The 21823-nt window shown below is 54.4% G+C and overlaps 1 protein-coding gene and 1 long non-coding RNA gene across 4 annotated transcripts in view; one reads left to right on the forward strand and one right to left on the reverse strand.

Moving 5' to 3' along the window:
* Positions 1 to 11251: 11251 nt before the first annotated feature.
* Positions 11252 to 21823, reverse strand: part of IRF8 (interferon regulatory factor 8) — a 50250-nt gene continuing 39678 nt past the window's right edge. For all 3 annotated transcript variants that reach the window (XM_074349300.1, XM_074349301.1, XM_074349302.1), the window contains exons 3-9: positions 20571 to 20754; positions 18140 to 18228; positions 16836 to 16941; positions 15801 to 15848; positions 13797 to 14183; positions 12875 to 12990; positions 11252 to 12301 (exon numbers count right to left, since the gene is read on the reverse strand). In XM_074349300.1, the coding sequence (XP_074205401.1) occupies positions 12125 to 12301; positions 12875 to 12990; positions 13797 to 14183; positions 15801 to 15848; positions 16836 to 16941; positions 18140 to 18228; positions 20571 to 20754 (1107 nt within the window). In that variant the 3' untranslated portion in view covers positions 11252 to 12124. The remainder of the gene's footprint in view (positions 12302 to 12874; positions 12991 to 13796; positions 14184 to 15800; positions 15849 to 16835; positions 16942 to 18139; positions 18229 to 20570; positions 20755 to 21823) is intronic.
* LOC141574340 (uncharacterized) lies at positions 12207 to 20573 on the forward strand. The gene is made up of 3 exons (XR_012501247.1): positions 12207 to 12346; positions 13418 to 16191; positions 20095 to 20573. It is a non-coding gene; the product is annotated as an uncharacterized LOC141574340 (long non-coding RNA).

Here is a 21823-nt window from a genome sequence, read left to right on the forward strand (position 1 = left end):
TCTCGCCCTCCGGGTTATTTTCCACCCGCCTGACGTCCTCCCAGTGAGCGCTCTATACGCTTAACTGTAGCAGTTGGTGTCTGCTGTTTACAACTAAGGCTTCTGCCACACACACACACACACACATACATCCCGGCCCTGTCCCCGGAGAGCGCGGACCTGGACCCCTCGGGGCCCACACCGGCCTGCTCCAGCCGTCCTCTCCCGGGGAGGAGCCGGCGGGGCCCGGCGGCTCTCACTAACGGTAGTCCGCCCGCAGAAGGAGCGCGCGGGCCGGGGAGGGAGCGCTGGGAGGAGACCGCCGTCCACAGCGGCGCGGCCCTCCGGACGCGCGGCGGCGGCGCGGCGGGTAAGTGGATCGACACTGCCAGCGTTTCTTTGCGCGGTGACAGTTCTGAGGGTGCCTTACTTTACGTGTGATTCTTCACCTACACTCCGGTCACGCTGGGAAGCGAACACCGCAGGAGAGTCCCATTTTACAGCTGAGCAAGTGGGGGGGGGCCAGAGAGACCATTTGTGTAAATGAAGGGGCTGGGCCAGGAGCAGGAGGCCTCAGCGTCCTCGTGCTCTCCTAGCTGGTGAGGGAAGGAAGTTGGGAGGAGATGAGGAGGAGGAACCAGTGTGTCAGGAGCAGAAAACTGCAGGTTCAAGGGAATATCTGCCATTGAAAATAAACAATGCTTAACTGAGGCAGCCTGGGTCTGGCGCTCCTCTGCCGCACCCCGCGGCGCCCAGGTGTCTGCATTGCTCACGGGCCCCCAGCAAGATGGCAGCAGCAATGCTGTCACCCCTCCCACACACACACACATGGTCACGTGCCGAGGAAGGAGGGGCCTGCTTCTGGGAGACGCCCTAGAAGCTCCAGCAGGTCTTTTCCTCACAGCTCCTTGCCGTTACTCAGTCACAGGCTCCTTCCTGAACCTTCAGTGCCAAGGGCAAGGGGTGACAGTATTGTCTTAGAGAGGCACAAGGAATTGCAGCCGGGTCTGAAGGTGGGGACCCCTCACTATAAATCACGTGGAGGAGTACATAGACGAACAAAACTGGGGCTCCTGAGCAAGGAAGAAGAGAGCAAGTGGATGGTGTCCTTTTCCCAGACCAAACTCCAGGCAAATTCTGGTCTGTCACCCAGACCTGGGCAGTTTGCTTATTTATATGTTGCTGAGTCTCCGTTTCTTCATTTGGATAATGGGAATGATGCTCTTAGAAGGTGGGTAAATGAGTTGTTAGGTCCTCAACAGCTGTGCGTTTCTTCACAGTGAGTTTTTTCGCAGTTAGGAAGACACCTTGTCGTCCATGTGATACACACGCGCCTCCCCGCACACTAAGTCCCCCTCAGCCTTTGCCGTCGTTCGTGCACTTAGTGAGCCAAAGCCTGGCTCTGTTTCTTCCAGACTCCGAAGGCTTGCTCCCTCCTGGCCCTCTGGCTCATCTTGGTCTCCATTCAGCGAATGTTACAGCCACTCTCGGGGTTGTTCACCTGATAAAGGGTTCAAAAAGAGGTTGAATGTGAGGGCAAACTCTGGAACATCTCCATTGCTCCAGGATTCATTGCCCCCCACCCCACTCACACATTCATTCATTTGGTTATTCATTCAGCAGATATCCCTTGAGGACCACCTCCATGCTAGGGAGTAAATTGGACAACTAGTTGGCTGCTGTTAGGTTGAGTCTTTATGGGAAACACAGGCTTTTCCTATAACATCTTCGGCATTTTTGAAGTGTTCGTATCTGAAATGAAACAGAAATTGTAAGCCTCATTTAGAGAATGATCCCCTCCCTCCCACGCAGCTCAGGCGAGGCGTCAGATGACTCTCACATTTCCCAGCCGCCCGGCACCTGTAGGTCAAGCCCAAGAACTCAGTGGAAGCAAAGGAAAGTGTCTTCACACTGTGCTAACAGTGGTTTTGAATGGAAATAATCTTGACTGTAAAAGCATCATGGTTGAATTTCACACTAGAGAAAGGAAGACTGACTTTAACCTCAAAAGGAGGAAGACCATAATCGTCACCAAAAAAAGAGAAAAAAAGCAAATCCTCCAAACCAGAAAGCCCGGGTCGCAGGCTGTCCGGGAAGCGTGTCAGGAATTTTTCCATGGAAAGACACATTCCTGACCCCAGGATGGCCGAGGGCTTGGCTTTCAGACAGCTTGAGCTGAGTGGGAATGGGAGCGGGGGAAGTGCCAGCAAAGACGGGCTGGCAGAAGCGAGGCAGGAGGAAGTGGCTTTTGAGTTGCCGAACCTCACAGCCAGCTGAGAAGCAGAAACCGAACCACACCGGGTACAGAGCTATTTTCAACCTTGGGGTTTTTCACCCCTGTCCCCAGTGTTCTGGGCAGGGTAGCTCCCATATATCACCAACAGAGCCCTGGACTCAGGACGGGAGAGAAGGCAAGTCGGAGAAGCAAAGGCAGGAGGATGTCCCTGCAGGGCCACGTCCCTGCCCGGGAACCTCAGCCCCTTGACAGCCTCTCAGCCTTGGTGTCCTTACGGAGGTTCTGGATCCGTTTCCTCTTGCTGCTGTAACGAATGACCGCAAACTTAGGGGCTTAAAACCGCACACATCCATTCTCTCACAGTCAGGAGGGTGGAAGTCTGAAATGGGTCTCACTGGGCTAGCATCCAGGCATCGCAGGGCTGGTTCCTTCTCGAGGCTCCAGGGGACGACCTGTTTCCTTTTCCAGTCTCTGAAGGCGCTGCTTTCCTTGGCTCCATCTTCATAGTCAACAGGGTGGCATCTTCCAGTATCTCACTCTGACCCTCCTGCCTTCCCTCGTAAGGACCCTTGTGATGACAGGGGTCCACCTGGGTAATCCAGGACCATCTCTGCATCTCAAGGTCTTTAACCTATTCACATCTGCAAAGTCCTTTTTGCCGTGAAGGTCGCTAGGATGTGGACGTTCTGGGGGACATTATCCCGCCTTCAACCAGTTCCTTCTCTCTTGAACTTTCTAAGCATCTGGGTAAGAGAAGTCTTCTGTGAAGCTCACTGCCAGTTACAACTCATATTCTAGTATCACTAATACTTAGCTGGTGGCTAATATTCATGGTTGCCTTCCATCCCCCCAGTTACTGCAGTGCCCCATCCAAACCGCCAGTGTCCCCTGAGTTGGGTCCTACCCACATCTCCCGTCCACAGACGAGGACGGTACGGGTTGGGCTGTGGGGTGGTAACTGTTCTGTCCATGGGCACTTGGACGTGAACAGCCAACGTGGGTGAGGGAGCCCACCTCCTGCCCGAGCCCAAGCCGTTGACCACATCCGTCACAGCCACTCTGGTGTCAGAGGCGGGAACTGTGCTTATCTCACTGAGTAACAGGGATCAAAGGTCTGCGGAGCAAGTTCAGGGCTCACTCACTCACCGCTGGTGGGAGTGTGGAGTTTGGAAGGCAGCTGGGCGGTTTTCTCGCACAGCCCCACGTAGTCTTAACCGCCGAGTTGGCAGCTGCGCTGGGTGTCCACAAGGGTACCTGTGTGCAGGTGCTGTAGCAGCTTTACCAGCAGTGCAGTCTGGGGGCACAGAGGTTACTAACGTGCCACCAGTGAGCATCGCAATGCCACCCGAGCTCTTGGATGAGGACAGTCCAGGCAGCGGGTGGCACTCCCCACATGGCAGGCGAGTGAAGCCAGACAAGGAGGAAAGCAAGCTATAGGTTCTGTTGCCGGACGTCCCAAAACAGGCGTGTGTTCAGGGGCTGCTTGGGAGTAAAAGCATAAAGGAAATCAGGGAAGCAGTTACCTTGACCCTGAAAGTCAAGACAGTGCTGTCCTTCCGTCCCATCACCCCATTGGGAGAAAGGACGCCAGCTGGACACACACGGACAGGACCAGCCAAGCCCAGGCAGTGAGGGCGTGTCTTCCTGCTTGTGCTGCAGCATCCAAAGCTCCTCAGCAAATCAGAACTCTGTGGCTTCACACCCATTTGCTAGACGAGAAAACTGAGGGTCAGAGAGGTTACACAGTCACAGATGTGGCAGAGGTGGGGCAGAGCCCCTGGTCTGTGGGCAGGCATCCAAAAGGCAGGTGCTGCTGACCTCTGGTGCTGGCAGGTTACACCCAAGGGGGAGGGAAGTGACCCCAGCTCGCTTCACAATCAGGAAACGAAAGGCGCAGTTGACGGAATTACCTTGAGTTTCAGGACGTCGGAGTCCCACACCTTCGTCCGAGACTTCCGAAAAGCAGGTTCGTCTTGAGTAAAGCCTTGTCTTGGCTGACAGCCTTGCAGCCTTGGCTGGGCCGAGCAGGTGCAGTGTCTGGAATCTGCTGTTTCCCTCCAGCTGCACAAAGGCCCTGGTTTGCCTCCAGAGACTCAGACGGGCCCCCATCTCCCACCCACTCTGAGCCCAAGTGCCTCCCCACGGGACACCCCAGTCCTCCTCCTCCTTCAGGGGTCCACCAGTCCCCCTGCCCCGGGTTGCTTTCCGCTTCCATCCTCTGAGACCCCAGTGCCAAGACCCCGCCAGCACGGGGCTTATGTGGTGCCTTAGGTCTAGGAAGCGTTTATGGCCCCGTTCCCGTGGGTCTGAGAGCATTTGCTCATCTCTCCAAGGACTATTATTTGAGCACGTGCGGTACACTGAGACTTGATAGTGGGCAAGGCAGACACCTCCCCCCGCCGCAGGGCTTCTCCCATCAGCGCTGCCGATGTTGGGGGCAGACAGTCCTAGCTGGGAGCGGGCTGGCGGTGCACTGCTGGGCACTGAGTGGCACCCTGGCCTCTCCCCACTAGACACCAGTCACACCCACCTCCCCAGTGGTGACAACCAAAGATGTCTGTAGGCATGGCCAAGTGTCCCTGAGGGGCACAGTCACCCTGGTAAAGAGGATGAGGGCACTGACTAAACCGTGACAAGAGGAACGTGTAATTACCTGCCAGACTCCCATCAGACCCCAGTCCTCCAGCCCCGGGAGAAGAAGGTGGCCCAGAGGTGCCCCCAGCCTTGCTCACACTCACAAGGAGGCGGTACCAGGGTCCTCGCGTGGCCTCTGGTCCTGCCCTGTTGGTGCTGCGTGGGGAGATGTGGTAGAGGCAGGGGTGTCATCGACGTGTGCAGGCTTTAGGGGCCCTCTCCCCCAGGAACGTCGAAATCCCCGAGAGGGTTCCCTCAGAGATTAGGCTGTGAAATCCACGCCTGGTGTGGCGAAGGAGAAGTGTCCGAACGAGCCCAGGCCAGCAAGGCGTGAGGGTGTGTCAGCCCCAGGAATGGGCCGAACCAGCACAGGCCAGCGCCGCCGCCCGCGCTGCCGAGGGCGGCCCGGCTGAGCGCGCAGCTGCCCGGAGCGCGGCCGTCAGGCGGCGGGTGCGCCGGCGCTGGGCTCCCAGCTCGCGTCTCAGCCCTGCCTTGCCGTCGTTAGCTGGCCTCCCCCGGCCCCAGTGTCGTCCTCTGCAGGATGCAGGGAACCAGACTCCCTGTCTCACAGGTGTGAGGATGATCAAGTGCCAGCCAGACGCCGTGGGGCGTTGGCAAAGGCACCCACCTCCTCGGGGTGGGGTTCTAAGGTGGAGCTTGCAGACTGCTCTGTAAACTCTAAAGACCAGGCAGCACACGTGTCAGGCTTTGGGGGCCGTGTGGCAGCTGCTCAGCTCTGTCATTAAGTGTGACGGCAGCCACAGACAGTGTGTAAACAACGAGCCTGCCCGGGTTCCAATAAAACTTTATTTACAGCAACAGACAGGGGGCTGCATTCACCAGATTTGCTGACACCTGGTCTAAGGCCACCAGAAGAGAGAGCACGGGAGCTGGGACAGGCAGCAGCAGAGCTGTCATCACCCAAAGGGACAGGGGAGGGAGTGGTTACTGGGGCCAGGAACAGTCATGTAGAGTCCACTGCCCTGGGAGGGACATGGCTGACTCGGGCCTGCAGGGAGAAGACCACGGTGTGAGCGCCCTGACCTCTCGCCTCCCTCTCGTCTCCTGCTGGGGTCCCACTGGCTGCGCTCAGCCGGAGGCCAGAGGCGGGGAGCCTGGTAGTAGTCCACGGCGCCCAGCCTCCCGGAGATCGAGCAGGGTGGACTCTGGGGGCAGTGGAGACACCCAGCGTGATGGGCTTAGAACAGTGTGTGCCCAGGCCGATTCTCGCTCAGAACCAAACTGCCTCCCTATTCAGCTTCACACCCAGTACTCAGTCTCCCAGACTGCTGCCCACGTCACCTGCTCCTGAATGACCTCAGTGAATTCTCCCAGCAACGTCATGAGATCAGGGCAGTGGATCCTCACAGCATCCACGTGAAGTGGGAATGATGGACAGTTCATAGCCAAGGACACTGAAATTCAGAGGAGGGAGGTCATTGCCCAGTGTCTCACAGCGAATCAGCAGCGGCAGCAGGCTTTGAACACAGCTTCGCAGCCCATATATGTGGCCCTTGCATCAGCCTGTGCTGGACTTGGGTAAAAATTCAGGCACTTCTCCCAACTGGTTTACCCCTTTCTCCTCTCCAGCCTCTGCCCCCTCCCCTCGAGCCCTGCCTTTGGACTACTGAGCCTGCAGCCCACCGGTTTGGCTTCCAGGGGTCCCTGCCTCTGTCCTGTGACCCTGTCTGGCCCAGTGATGCAACAGCCCCAGCTAGCCTTGCAGTTGAAATGTTCTGAAATGTACAGTAGACCAAGCCATCTGCTTCCTCCAAACATTGCCTTCTGCCTCTGCCGGGCCCAGAGCAAACGTGCAGGGACAGCAAAGCAACAGTCACTTTATTTCTGGCTTCAGGATTTCTAACTGGCCTGGATTGCTCAATGCACGCTTCAGACAGGAGCAGGGGGTCAGAGGAAGGGCTTCTGCAGAAGCTGCAGGAAGCAAACTCCTGAGGGGAGAGAGAACCTCCATCTGTTAAATGCACTGTGATTTGCCCCCCAAAACTTAACGAAAACAGGCAGAGCCCCTCCCTCTTGTGTTTCTCTGAGACAGTTTTATTTTCAAGATTCTTTGTTCTTTTTAACACTCTGGTCCTCTTAATGGAATACCGAGGTCAGGGAAGGGGTGACTGTATGTACCACACACTCCGTGTGCACGTGTAGCCCGTAAACAGCCAGGAACCGTGCGGCTTGGTCTCAGAAATGCCCCTCTTTTTTGAAGGTTTTTTAAATGAAGTACAGTCGGTTTACAATGCTGTGTTCGTTTCTGGTGTGCACTGCGATGTTTCTGTCATACTTATAAATACATGCATTCATTTTCATATTATTTTTTATTAAAGGTTATTACAAGAGATTGAATATAGTTCCCTGTGCTGCATGGTGCAAACTTGTAGTCTACCTATTTTTTATATATTACATATTATCTGCAAATCTCAAACTCCTAATTTATCTCTTCCCACCCCCTTTCCCCCTTGGTAACCATAAGTTTGTTTTTTATGACTCTGAGTCTGTTTCTCTTTTATGAACAAGTTCATTTGTATCATTTTTTTTTTTGGTTAAACATATGAGTGATAATATATGGTATTTTCCTTTCTCTTTCTGGCTTACTTCACTTAGAACGATGATCTCTAGGTCCATGCATGTTGCTGCAAATGGCATTATTTTGTTTTTTATGGCTGAGTAGTATTCTGATATATAAATATACCACAGCTTCTTTATCCAGTCATTTGTTGATGGACATTTAAGTTGCTTCCGTGTCTCGGCTGTAGTATACAGTGCTACTGTGACCACTGGGGTGCAGGTGTCTTTTTGAATTAAGGTTCCCTCTGGATATACGCCCAGGAGTGGGATTGCTGGGTCATAGCCTAAGTCTATTTTTAGTTTTTTGAGGAAAGTCCATACTGTCTTCAGTAATGGCTGCACTAAATGACATTGCCACCAGCAGTGTGGGAGGGCTCCCTTCTCTGCACAGCCTCTCCAGCATTTATCATTCATGGACTTTTGAATGATGGCCATTCTGACTGGTGTGAGGTGAAACCTCATTATAGTTTGGATTTGCATTTCTCTGATAATTAGTGATATGGAGCATGTGTGTGTTTTCATTGGAGAATTGCTTGTTTAGGTCTTCCGCCGAATTCTGGACTGGGTGGTTTGCTTTGTGTTACTAAGTTGTATGAATTGTTTATATATTCTGGATATCAAGCCTTTGTCAGTCACATCATCTGCAAATATTTTCTCCCATTCCAAAGGCTGTTGTTTTATTTTGCCTATGGTTTTGTTTGTTTGTTTGTTGTTGTTTTGCTGTGCAATAGCTTACAGGTTAAGTCCCATTTGTGTATTTTTGCCCTTAATTTCTGTTGCCTCAGTAGACTGCCCTAGGAGAACATTGCAAAGATTTGCGTCAGAAAATCTTTTGCCTGTGTTATCTCCTAGGAGTTTTATCGTGTCTTGTCTTATATTAAGTCTTTAAGCCATTTTGAGTTTACTTTTGTGTATGGCATGAGGGAGTGTTCCAGCTTCATTGATTTACATGCAAATGTCCAGTTTTCCCAACACCACTTGCTGAAGAGACTGTCTTTTCTCCATTGCATATTCTTGCCTCCTTTGGTGAAGATTAATTGACCATAGGTCTGTGGATTTATTTCTGGGCTCTCTGTTCTGTTGCAATGATCCATTTGTCTGGTTTTATGCCAGCCCCACAGCATTTTGATTTTGTGCCTCTGTGCTATTGCAGGGAGTCCAGGAGTGGTATGCCTCCAGCTTTGTTCTTTTTCTTCTTCGTTGCTTTTGCAGTTCTGAGTCTTTTGTGGTTCCACAGAAATTTTAGGTATTTATTCTAGTTCTGTGAAAAATGTCCTGGATAATTTGATAGGGATCACATTAAATCTGTAGGTTGCTTTGGGTGGCACGGCCATGTTTGGAATACTGATTCTTCAATCCTGGAGCACCAGGTATCTTTCCTTTCTTTAAATCACCTTTAATTTTCTTAATCAATGTTTTATAATTCTTTGTGGAATTCTTCGTGGAATACTTACCCCACCTCCTTAGTACGGTTTATTCCTAAGTACTTAATTATTTCTGATGCAATTTTAAAAGGGATTTTTTTAAATTTCCTTTTTGTGATAAGTGACCATCACTCAGAAAGCAATTGTTGAAATATCTTAATTTTGTTAACGATGTTTTTAAAATACAAAGAGTGAAGGCTGCTTGTTTTCTGGAATGTCTCATGAGATCCGTTCCCACAATACAAGATCCCAGAAGCTAACTGTGCAGAGGAGGGTCAGCACCTCAAAACTTAGTTCACATCTAGGACCCTAGTGGCATTTTCTAGAACCCCAGACTGAAGCAGCTTGTCCCTGAATTCTTTCCCCTGCAGACGAAAGCCCTCCTCAGCCCCCTCCTCTCCCTCTGAGGTGGCTGCGAGAACTCGAGCAGGAAGGATTGTCAGCTGTCTGCATAAGGGTCTTGAAGTCTAGGGGGAAGCAGACTTTGTCACGTGTCCACATTTGGCCCTGATCCACAGGACACAAATGGACTTGCTTGTAAACACAATTCCTAGCTGCCGTGTGTGGGAATGAATGTGACTCACTTCCAAGAAACCAGCGATTCGCCTGCCTGCTGCGTTTCCCCGGGCTGTCAGCCAGCCGGGGAGCTTAATCAATGCTGTGCGAGCTTGTCCAAAGGCCTCGCAGACCGAGCTGTTCCCCCAGGACACAAAGGGCAGCAGACCTGTGCCTCAGTCTCTTCGCCTGCAAGCGGAGTAAGAACGGTCCCGGGCTGGGTCCGCCGCCCTGCAGTCGGTCAGTCTGTCCTGGGTGGTCCGGGGGCGCATCCCATGAAGCCATCCCCTTGACCCTTTCAGACCAGGCCCCTGGCGTCCCCGCTGTATCCCTGAAGCCCAGCACGTGTGCGTGCGTGGAAGGAGACACTCCCCTGTCACGGGCAGCCCTCCCACGGGGCTCTTCCAGCAGCTTCCAGGGGCTGAGCGCCAGCCTCCTGCTTTCTCCCTCCAGCTGGCTCACAGAAACCCAAACGTGATCTTAAAACCCCTCAGGTTTTGTAAAAACAAGATGTGCCCCCACATTTTCTCCAAAGAATTCTGTATGATCTGCCAGTCCCCATACCTTTCTGCTTTTGTTCTGGGAATGGGTGAAAAAGAGCCAAAAGCCCTTCCAGGTGAGGCGCAGCATCGTTTAGCATTTCCCTCTTTAAAGAACCTAGAATCTGCTGAAAATAAGATACTTGACAGTGACTTAAAAAAAAAAGGCACACATCAGCTTTAGAAAAGCATTTTAATAAAAGTAAAAGAGATCAATAAACATCTATAATGGATACAAAAAATAAATATTCACTCAGCATATTAGAGATGTGCGCTTAACATGGATTTGCGCCACGCACTAAAGCCCACTGTTATCGGGCAAAACCTCAGGAACAGGTACGTCATCCTTAACGTAAGGCTGGCTTTGCTGGCTCGAGAGCAAGTCGCTTTTACTGGCATTATCATATTCCCATGTGAATTCAAACACAGCTGAAGAACACACAGGGCTGAGCCTTGCTGCAGCCACACCTCCAGCCCCTCTGCAGGAGTGGCAGTGGGAAGGATAAACGGGCATCCTTTATTCTTTGGCTTTTCAGATTTTAAATCAGGGACTCTTACAGCTACAAGGCCACCATGTTGGCTGAGCTGGGGCAACCCTCTCCCCCAAACCCCAACTTCTCCCACTTCTCCAAATGAGGGCTGACTGCAAGATTCTGGGCCAGGGCTGGCATTGAACCAGGCTGGGAGAAAAAGTAGAGAAAAAATTCTCTCCACCCGAGGCGGGAGAGAAGCAGACAGACCCTCGCCAACCCACCAGGAGTCTACACCGACTGTGGCACTGACTCAGCCTAATCCACAGACTATGAGGAGCAGCGAGCCTGCAGGCCCTCAGCCCTCGCCTGCCCCGGGGCGTCGTACAGACTGACAAGAGGCCCCGATCTAGCAGGTAAGACATTTTGTTTTTCAGAGAAAAATGTCCTGGTGCTTTTTAACCGTGCAAGTTACAACGTGTGTTACACCGCACATCGGAAGGCCAGTGGGGTGACGTGACCCGGTTAGCCAAGCCGCTGTTGCAGGCTTCTGCCCAGCTTTTGATTAGTTCCATGATTTAGGGTAAACATCTGTACACAGCTTTGGGTAGTAGTTGCATCTTACTTGCTGCTAAATAGGGTAAGTTCTTCCAGGGCTGAAACTGGGACGTCCATTGGAATCCCAGCGTCCCACTCTGAAGGGTGGGAGCCGGTGCGCCCCAGGGCGCGCTACGGCTGGGGCCCAGTGAGCGGGGAGAGGACGGCGCAGTGTGGCCAGGCCGCTGGGGCTGCGCCCGAGGTGCCCACCACTGGCCCGGGAAGGGGCTGACTGAATCTAAGGCACAATCAACATGCTTGTACAATCTGCAATTATTTTTTGAGCTTGTGGTCTATATCTGGCCCACTTTATCAAAAAAATGTTTTTTTAAGCAGTTTACAACAGGACAATTAACTTAAAATAGGTCAGTTAAAAGTACAAATATTTTTAAAACTGGTCGAAATCATTTAGAAGAGAAGGAGAGGTATAATTACAGAAATGAAAACATAAATTTAGCTCTCAGCTTCCTTAAGGCGAAAGGAAAAGCCTTCCCTGTGTGAAGATGAAAACACACCAGCTCACCTGGCGATGGAAATGGTCTCCTGGCGCCAAATTCTAGGCAGAATGTACAGTCTTCTAACAGTCCAAGAGTTTTGCTTTCACTTATTAAAGGGAGCCTAGTATCCAAGTATTTTTAAATCCTATTAACATGCTTAAAAGTAAAAAGACACTTCACATTGAATCAAGCATTTGAAATCATAAGTCTATAGCTCTAACCAAAGGTGATCTTCCAGTCCATATTTCTTTACTGGAAACAGCTATTTGCCAGTAAAATTGAATGCCAAATCTCTGGAAATATCAAGTTTCTCAAAATGCTGAAAGAATCATAGCAACTAATGATAGGGGGAAACGCAGGAAATAAATGTCTTGGTTACAGGTTACAGTCAGAGCATCCAAACCACTTGGTGTGAGTTTCCACGTGTAGGTCTGCATTTCAGAAGTGGGTCTCGGCTGTGTTTCCCTGTCACGTCCTCAGAGGACACCCTCACCAGATTAAGGGCAGAGGGAAGCGTTCCACCCAGGCCGAGTGGTCCACCTCCTTAAATAATTACGATAGTAATTGCAATAAGGTAAAGGCTAGATGCGGGTGGGGTGACCGAGAGAGAGACTTAAACTGTGATCTGTTGGTTTTCTCTGAAAAAAGGTCTCTGGTGTGAGGCACAAATATCTGGAAACATCCGGAAGACCTGGTCTGGCTGGGGCTCTTCGGGGGCCTGCATCATGGAGCCTGCGCTGCAGCTCTTCCCTGCTTCCTCCACCAGCTGCCGGACATAGAGCTGCTCAACCTGGAGGGACAGTGCACAAGGCCAGACTTGGAGGTGTGAAGTGAGGTAAGGCTTTCTCTGATTACCCCAGTCCAAAGCTATCATTCAGAACCTCCACGTGAGTCCCAAGTGAACCCAGAATAGGCAGATGGAAAGAAAGAGCAAGCAGTATTCCTGCAAAGACTCCTATGAGTACTCTCCCCAGATTGTTCTGTTCTGGCTGAGGTCCAGAATTCCACCATTAGAGTTTCATTCCTTTGACTAGAGTTAAGGGCTAGCAAAGCCCTAATCAGTCACTTAGACCTTAAGACAACTGAAAAGGTGAACTCTTTCTGAAAAAGAGGTTTTGATTTTTTTAAAAAACCAAACAGAAAAGAGTGGAAACACATAGATTGTGAGAGTCCCAGAATTGGAGAAGAGGGCTCAGAGGTAAAAAGAACCTATGTCCCCCACGTGAAGGTCTCACCAAGGCCTGCCTCTGCACACAGTAGAGTCCCCAGTCCTGGCCACCTGTTCTCCGGACCAAGTATGAACTGGGTCCAGATGTGCAGGCGGCAAGATCTGGCCACAAGCCCTGCAGCTGCCCGTTCTTACCTGCACGAGAATGAGCTTGGAGCGCAAGGGGGTCATATCTGGAAACTCCTCTCCGAAGCACAGCACTGCCCTGCCGTCAGGGAGCCGGCCCTGGTGGCTGTAGAACTGCTGCAGCTCTGTGAAGACACCAGGGGAGGGGGTGGCGTCCCCAGCTCAGGACCCTCTTTGACACCAGGGGAGGGGGCGGCGTCCCCAGCTCAGGACCCTCTTTGACACCAGGGGAGGGGGCGGCGTCCCCAGCTCAGGACCCTCTTTGACACCAGGGGAGGGGGTGGCATCCCAGCCTCACGACCCGCTCTAGCAGGTAGACGCCTCAGGGCTTTCGCACCTGAGCTCACACACACCACTTTGCCCACCTTTCCAGGGCCTCCTCCAGGAAGCCCCCAGGAGTGCACTAGCCAGGTGGTAGGAGAGGCCTGAAACCAGCTCCAGCTGCTGCCGTTACAGGGAGAGGAGCAAAGAGCTTTGGGGGCACAGGGGAGGGAGCCAGCTGGCAGCTTTGACTGGAGCCAGGCTGACTGCTGTCACGTTTTGACCTTCCAGGAGAAACTCGCAGGACGGGGTCCAAGCCACACGCCTCACAGAGCAGCCTCGGCCACCAGCAGCACTTCCGCGCACGGGTGTGGTCCCAGCACTCAGCGCGTCCACCATGCAGGGACCGCGCCAGATGCCGGAGGTGGGGCCTGCGGCTGCGTTTCTAACTGGCTCCCAGGGCGTGGGGACAGCCCACCACAGAGCAGCGGGCGCTCACTTCCTAAATCCTCCGTCGGCTGCGTGAGGCAGCGACCAGCACACTGCACACGCGGGCAAGGGAGGGTCCCCCCGGCGCCCGGCCAGGACGTGCCCGCGCTCCAGGGGCGGAGGACACGCGGGAGCAGGCGGGGCCCTCCAGGCTGGGGGCAGCGCGGCCGGCGGTACGGACCTCGGAAGAACTGGCTGGTGTCGAAGACCTTGACCACCTCGTCGCGCTCCAGCTTGTTGGGCCCGTCCCGGCCCAGCGCGGCGTTGCCGCTGTAGAAGACGCGGCCCTGGCACAGCCGCTTGACCAGCAGGCCCTGGCGGCTGCTGTGCAGGAGCACGCCGCGCTCCAGGTGCCCGAACAGCTTCCGAGTCACCTGCCTCTGCCGCTCGCTGGGGATGGCGTCCGCAGGCGGGAAGCGCACCAGCTCCAGGCCCTCGGGCCCGTACAGCTTGCCACCAGGCAGGCCAGGCTGGCTCAGGGACAGGCGGCAGCCGTCGGGACAGGTGGTGGTGGTCTGGCCCACCAGCTTCCCCCCGTAGTAAAAGCTGATGACCATCTGGGAGAAGGCTGTGGGAAGATGAGGACAGGTCAGCAGGTCCCTTCTGTGCAAACATCCAGAGCCTGCCTTTCTCCCAAACTCAGGGGCTGGCTTTTTGGGGGCTGTGGTAGTGACCGCCCCTCCTGCTGTAGGACAGCTTGGGCTCAGAGAAGGTTCGAGGGCCTGAGCAATGACCTGCACACCCAATGGCAGAGCAGCAGCAACTCACCAAGGCCACCAGGCAGCCCCGGTCAGCTCTCCCTGCGGCCCACAGCAACCCCATCCTGCTCCCGTCCCAGGCGCTCGCCCCCCGTGGGCGGCCCTGCTGGGACGGTCTGACCACAGGGGCAGCACGGCGAAGATCCCAGGAGTGCGGACTCCAAAGCTCGGGGAGCAGGGCAGGCGGCCCCACCACTCTGTACCCAGTCTTCCCATCGGCAGAGTGGGGACAATGGCACCCGCACCTCTGCGTGAGGGGGCCGAGCGCCCATCTTTGTGTTGGGCACATGGGGGCACCGCACAGGCGGCTGTTAGACACATTGGGAAAACAGACAAAAGAGGAGCTACAGAGTGCGTCCCGGCCTTCCAGCGTGGGCCAGAAGCCGGAGCTCTGGACCTATTAGCACATTTAAGCCTCACAACGACCCCGATGGAGAGACTTCATAACTGCACCATTTCCCAGGTCAGGAACCTGAGGTGTAGACAGGTGAAGGCCCTGGCAACACAACTGCTAGTGGGGGGGGCACCTGGATTCACCCCGCCTGGCGGGGCCATGCTCTTCGGCACCGAGCCACACCACCAGCTCCAAACATCGCCTCCGCCCCGATCACCTCGGCTCTGTACAGCCGAGAGTGCACGCTGGCGGCCACAGGGCGTCTGCACCTGCCCGCGCAGTGAGGTGTGTTAACTTGCACTTGTCTCCAGCATTTTATGTGGCCGGGAGCACGGATGGGACAGCCTGGGGCCAGAGCCTGGCTCTGCCGCCCATGAGGTACGCGACCCAAGGCTTCTGATAATAATGGCACCTACCTAGAGGTGGTGGAGCAAGGAGACGAGGCCACGAAGGTCCCAGCAGTGACCCCGGCACCTAGCTAGCCAGCGTGCGTTTATGTCAGCCACCACCATCACCCCCAGCACCATGGCCACCAAGACCACCATCAACACCATCATTATTCTCGTTGTCATTATAAAGTTGGGTTTGGGAGAGAGTAACGGAAACTGACACCAGGGACATTCGTTGGCCAGTTGTGCTCCTCCCAGAAAGCTGTAATAATAACACCGCGTCACAAGCTCGGAGGTGGTGGTCATTACTCTTCCCGCTTCATAGATCAGGCGCCTGAGGTTCCAGGTGGTTCAGTTACTCCCCCTGGGGCCACACAGGAGGGGCGGAGCTGGTCTGTCCCCATACTCTTTCTCCCCCTAGTTACGCCTGTAAAGAGCTCTTTGAATGTATTTGTTGGCCGAACCCAAGAAGAGCCTCAAAAAGACCAGCCACGTGCTAACTCCCAAACCACACGGTGAGGAGGAGGAAGCAACTCCCAACTTCGGACGCCAGATCACCCTCGTCCACGGCCCTCGCAGACCCACAAGGGGCCTTCAAGTTGTGTCCTTAGAGGATGCCCACCCCACCCCCAGCACCTCCGTACCTGAGTGGTGCGCATCATAGGCAGTGTAGCCCGGCACCAGGGGCAAGCCTGCGGAGAAGGACGAAAACCAGTTCAGACCCAGCCAGACCCAGCCACAGGATTCCGCTGCATCCAGTGTCTTCCTTCCCGACCCAGTGGCAAGATTCCTGACCGTGTGGCGGTGACACTGGGTCTACACTTCTTCCCCAGCCGAGGGCCTGCTACCAGAACACGGCAGGACTGTGCCCGCCACCCAGGCCTGGTGTCGGAGGGGAGCCGGGCCCAGCGAGCGCTCCTGGAGCCGTCGCTGCAGCAGAGTCGGAGCAGCTCTGCCCCATACAGCCTGCCGGCCTCAGGCCACTGGGCCAGCTGTCACCTCCCGGCCTCCCACAGCGGACAGTGGGGGAAAGAGGTAAAGGAGGAAGCAGAGGGGTCCCTGCCCGAGGGAGGGAGGGTCGTTTCAGGGAGGGGGCGGGGAGCATCAGAAGCTAATCAAAGGGCAAATGCCTCGTTTGGTCCTCATGACCCAGTGGGCAGGTCTTGGTGTGCCCATTTTACAGACAAGTAAACGGAGGTTTGAATAAGACATGCAACTTCCTGACCTGGGATTTAAATTCAAGGTTCCAAGCTCTCCCCCTCTCCAGACACCCTGAGCTGCCCTTGGCTCTGAGGGCTCCTTTGTGTTGTGAATGACTGACCAAATGGGCCAGTGACCCACGTGGCTTGGAGCTGCGTCTTCCCTCTGGCCTTGGAGAAGGCGGACCCGCCCCTCCGCCCACCTTTCCCAGGAGCACAGTGGGGAGCGCCACCAACTACGTGGGAAGGACACTGGGCCTTCCAGGGGGTGGTGACAAGTCGGGGCAGAGGTGTGGATGGGCTCTGCCTTGGGGGTTAGAAGCCATGGCAGCTTTTTGGGCTCAGTCACCTGCAGTAAAACGGGTTACTGTAGCCCCACTGCCCCACCAACCCCGGTGGCCGTAAGGCAGAAAGGACTGAAGGCTGATAACCACTGAATGTGCATGGCACCCACTCGCCAGCCCTGGGCTCCACCCTCACCTGCGCCTGGCTGCTGCAGCCACCAGTCTGGGAGGAGCTGACTCCTGCAGGCCTCCGGCGGGGAGGGGCTTCTCTTGACCATCCCCATGTACTCGTCCACGGAAGGCTGCAGGCAGGGCCGAGAAGAGCGGTGCTGTGACTGGGACGCCAGTGCTGGTACAGACTTAACTAAAACCTTGGTGTCATCTCTTATCACACGCGATGAAGGAACGTTTCACTTTGCATCTTGAAACATCCAGGACAGTAACTCTACCCAGCTTAGCAATTAGACCATGGGGCCAAGTCACTAGCCTCTCAGGGCCCCGGTAGGTTCATGGGCCTTTGACATGGACCTGCCTGTTGTATAACCAAAGGGCCAGGTCATCCAGCTGCCCTGATACCCAGGGGAAGCAGGCGAGTCCTGGGACACCAGTGAATGGGGAGGCTGGACGAACTCTGCCACACTCCACGGGTCGAGATTTTCACTCTGACCAGTTCCTTGAAGGAGGTGGATAATCCATTTAGGAAACGTTTTGAGTTCTGATTTTCCTATGACCCTGGTGTGCCAGTCCAACTGAGTTGGCAGAAAAGCCTTGTACGGGAAATGGGACATTGCTGGAAAGAAATGAAGCCAGGAATTCGCCGGGTCTGCTGCCAAAGCCCACCTGGAAACTGAACGGCTGCTGTCGACAGGGAAGTCGGGCAGCCTACGGGGGCTAGGTCACGTCACCTGTTCTGACATCAGGCCACTCTGAAGGCTTCTACAACTGCCACGTGAGAACTGAGAAACTTGCTAGAGCACCAAACCACCTTTTGCCAAAGCTGTGGGATCATTTTAGCCGGGCAGTGCCGGCCGGGGACTATTCATGAAAACTTAGAAGGCTAATGGCAGCTAAGTTAGTGTTCAAAAACCCACGCATTTTGCCTAAGGAAACCCCATCAAGCCTTTACTTACAGCCTGTTAACTATGAGTTTGTGTATAATTCTAACAAGCCTGCTTCTATGGCCTTCCAACCCATCAAGGACTAAACGCTGCAACTTACAAGACAGGCAGCCCGCCAGCTAGTACGCTGATACCCGAGCAGCATCACTGCACGGCCGCCTGCCTGCCTAAAAAGGCAGGGGAGGATGCGATGCCAACTCAAAATGGTGACAACAGAAAGAGTTCAGAGCCTGAGGGAGCCTCGCCATGCAGAGCAGGCGGCTCCGCACCAGCCCCCGGGGAAGGGCAGGCTGCCGGGCACAGGCGGCTGAGAGCGGGTGGAGGCCGCCCGGCCTCACCTCCCAGCTGGGAGAGCTGGTCCCCAGGCACGGCCCCCACTCACCTCCTTGATCAGCTCGTCAATTTCGGAGCGCCCGCACTCCATCTCCGGGGCTTCACTCACACAGCCAGGAGCTGCCACGCCTAATTTGCCTATGGAAAACCGGACAAGTGCATGACAGAGCGCTGAGGCATCACGACCGCCCCCGAGGCCACGGTCAGTGGTTTTTCTAAAGGCTAGGTTGAAGGAAATAAAAGTCCGTACGCGGCTCTGGGGGCTGGGGAAAGGCCTAGATGCCGTTTTCCCAGGCTGCCACAGCCGTGTGATCAGCAAAGTCAAAAGAGAAGTTGGCCACTGTGTCCCGCACGCACAGGACAAGGGAGCACTCGGGTGTCTGCCTTCTGTTGGCCGAGATGAAAATGAGCTCCTGTCAGAGTGGCTCTATACCCGACAGAGGTGAGAATTACAGGCAGGGGCATCTAAAGACATGCAGAGGTTTCCTGCAGTGTGTTTGCAGCTCGGAGTCTTCTTTTTTTAAGTTAATGGGCAGGAAATCTCTTTTTGGCCTTTCCAAATATACACGTGTGCATCTGTGGCGCCCACACGGTGGGCGCGCCGTGGAGGCTCACGGAGGCCCAGGCTGGACCCGCCTGCATCAGGAGCCGTCTACAGGCACAGGAGCGTTTCCACCTCAAGCACTCTGGACCTGCCCCTCCCCCCCAGCCTCTTCCCCAGCAGAGACTAGCCTAGTGGGAGACGCATTATGACCAGCAAACACTTGTCTGTTGGAATTCATCAGTCCCAACCATCTAAACTGGGATGAACCGACCCACTGTTTCATCCCGACTGAATTTTGATTCCATTTTGATAGATTTGAGAATTCATGCAGCAGCTCTTGGTGGGGAAGTAGGGGGCACGTGGGGGCACCCCCAGTGCAGCCTGCAAACCACTGAAGTACAGAGGAGAGTGTATCCATCTAGACACTATGCAAATACAGCGCTTCTCTGCCCCCGAGAACCTGCTGCTTCTGTAACACCGCCCCTGCAGGTGATGCTGGCTGCGCGCCACACTGTAAACAAGTTAGGGTCACCTGCCAGTTCAGGCTCGGCTGATCTTGGGGGCAGGGAATTAAGAGAAACTTCTGTATTCTTTCAAATCACAGTTTACTCTGTGAGGTGGAGAAATTACCCAAAACTGGCAGGAAGGAAGGGGGCAGCAGGCAACCTCGAGCGTGAACGCAGCGGTGTCCCTGCGGGGCAGCTGCTTCTCCATGCGGAAGGCCAGCCTGACTTACCCCTGATTATGGGTCAGGGCTCCAACTCAGCACAGTTAGGTGTTAGTTCACAGGCATTTAAAGCTACAAACGATCAGCAGGAAAGATCACCGCCCCAGCACGGCTCTGTGACCCGGGGGGACACGCATGGGCTCAGCTCGGCCTTCCGCCTCCCACTGACCCTGGGCACCAACATCTCATCTTCCATCAAGCAGCCTTTGTCGTCGTGCTGGTGCCCTTGTGAGCGAGGGAAATAGCTCCCCAACCTGGGCTCACCAGCTTCATTCGAGCCACGATTTTAACTTTTTTAGAATTACATGTCAACATTTTCGACCTCCCTGCAGTGGGGAGAGCACCCCCAGAATCTCAGGATTTATGCCCAGCCCGAGGCAGGTTTCGAGGGTTCTATTTCTGCCCCACATTATCAGGCTAGTAAATAGGCTTCTAAGGAGAAGAGGATGTTGGGCCAATACTCTAAGGCTACATCAAATGGCCAGAAAATCAGCAAATCAAAGGAATGTTTTAAACCAGTGACAGTGATTGGATCTCATCTCCCAGGCCAGCTCTGACCTACAGCAGCTGCTCAGCATGCTTCGGAAGGGATTCCGAGGCCAGAGCAGAACTCAGGCAGTCCTGCTTGGTTAGCAATGCCTGATCAGAGCGTGGGGAGCAGGATGGGGGCCTGTGAGCCAGGGGTCCACTCTTCTGCTTTAGTCGTCTCAGAATCGCTCTCGTGATTTTACAGCGGGAGGAGACTGCAGGAATTACCTTGTCCTGCAGTTCCTGGACAGTGGTCAGGATGGAACAGAGCGAAGCCTATCCGCCCTCCAGCAACGAAGCCGGCCGGGCGCGGTCACCCTCTGCCCTCCGCCCCGGAAGCCCGCCGGTCCTCGTCTACTGTCCGCTGCCCCTGGCTGCCCTGCAAGTTGCTGGGAGACAAGGAGCCCCTCATCCACACCTGCAGGAGCCCTGCGCCACCCACTTCTGAGCCTCCCAGAGGCGCCACCACGTGTTCCTGGTCTGAGCAGCACAGCCAGCAGCCACCCCCCCTGCCCCCCGCCCCAACTGCCACCTCTCACTCGACTGGAAACTGCAGAAGGAGACCTCGGCCTCTGCTGGTACAGAGGAGGCAACTGTTTAGCTAAAAGCACTTGCCCCAGACCCCGTGCGTGGCGACTTAGACCCAGACTCTCAGGCTGAGGGCACCAAAAGGATAGTTACATTTCTGCTCTTCCTCGGGGACGATGCGGTAAACTTTGTATGGCTCAGAAATGTCCAGCTGGGACCGATCGGTCACTTCCTCAAAATCTGGGCTCTTGTTCAAAGCACAGCGGAGTCTTGTCTTCCACGTGGCAGGTTCGGCCTTGTCCCCTTCCTTAAACTTCCCTTTAAAAACTGCCCAGGCCTGAGGGAAGAAAAGGAAGCACATGATATATACAGCTGTCACGATGGACAGTATCTGCAGACCTTTCTCGCCCTCCTGAAAGTCACCTTTCTCTGGCCACTGGGTGGCAGGGGAGAAGGGGGGGGAGAGGAGGAGGAGGAGGAGGAGGAGGAGGAGGAGGCTGCTGCGCTCCGTGCCAGACAGGGCAAGCAAGAAACACAACACAAAGAGGAAGTTACACTTGCTTTTTCAAATCAACCTCTGGCTAAGGGAACATTTGCAAAAAGTCTGAATGTGTAATGGTGACAAATAAAAGATTTTATTTGTAGGGGAAAAAAGTCTGAATGTGGTCATCCCCTGCCTTGCTACTTTTAGCAGCAATTTTGTTTTGCACTTTGGCGTTTATTCTAACCCTCCCTACCCACATCCCCTCCTATGCCAGGGTACTGTTTAAAACTGTGGGTTTTTCACAGGTCTGTTTTCTGACCTCTCCAAACCTTAGAATCTACACCAGGACCACATGTTTCCAGCTGGAAACTTGAAGTTAAAAGGTAAGATGGGGCAGTATTAGAAAAAAAAAAATTAAACCTGTGTATGGGCACAGTTTTCAGATTTCAAAACTGGAACAGAGTGATTAGCAGGCTGCTGTCAGGCAGCAGCAGGTGTGTCTTCCAGCCTAAGATAATACGAGGCCTGGAGGGAGTTCTCAACCCCACTCAGGAAAACAGTTACGAGAGGTGCCTTTCCCAACATGACCCAGCCTGGGGATTGAAAACCAGCCGTTCTGACTTCCAAGGGATGTCCAGCACACTACGGTCAGCAGCGAGTGTTTCGCAGCTTCTGGCACACACCAGTCCCTGGGGAAGCTAGGTACAATGCAGGCCCGGGCCCTGGCCCTCGAGAGTCCCTGCGGAGCTGTGGGTTAGGCCTGGGAATCTGCACCATTAGCCAGCATCCCAGTGACTGCGATTTAGGAGGCCACGCTTCCAGAAACTTGGTCGCGGCCCTGTGAGTCCCATCCCCACTGTGAGTCCTGGCGCTTTCCCCAGATAGAACAAGACCTTACAGTCCAGTGCCTGTGGTCGCTCCT

Source organism: Camelus bactrianus, chromosome 21 (assembly GCF_048773025.1).
Source record: "Camelus bactrianus isolate YW-2024 breed Bactrian camel chromosome 21, ASM4877302v1, whole genome shotgun sequence".
In the NCBI taxonomy this organism is placed as follows: Eukaryota; Metazoa; Chordata; class Mammalia; order Artiodactyla; family Camelidae; genus Camelus; species Camelus bactrianus.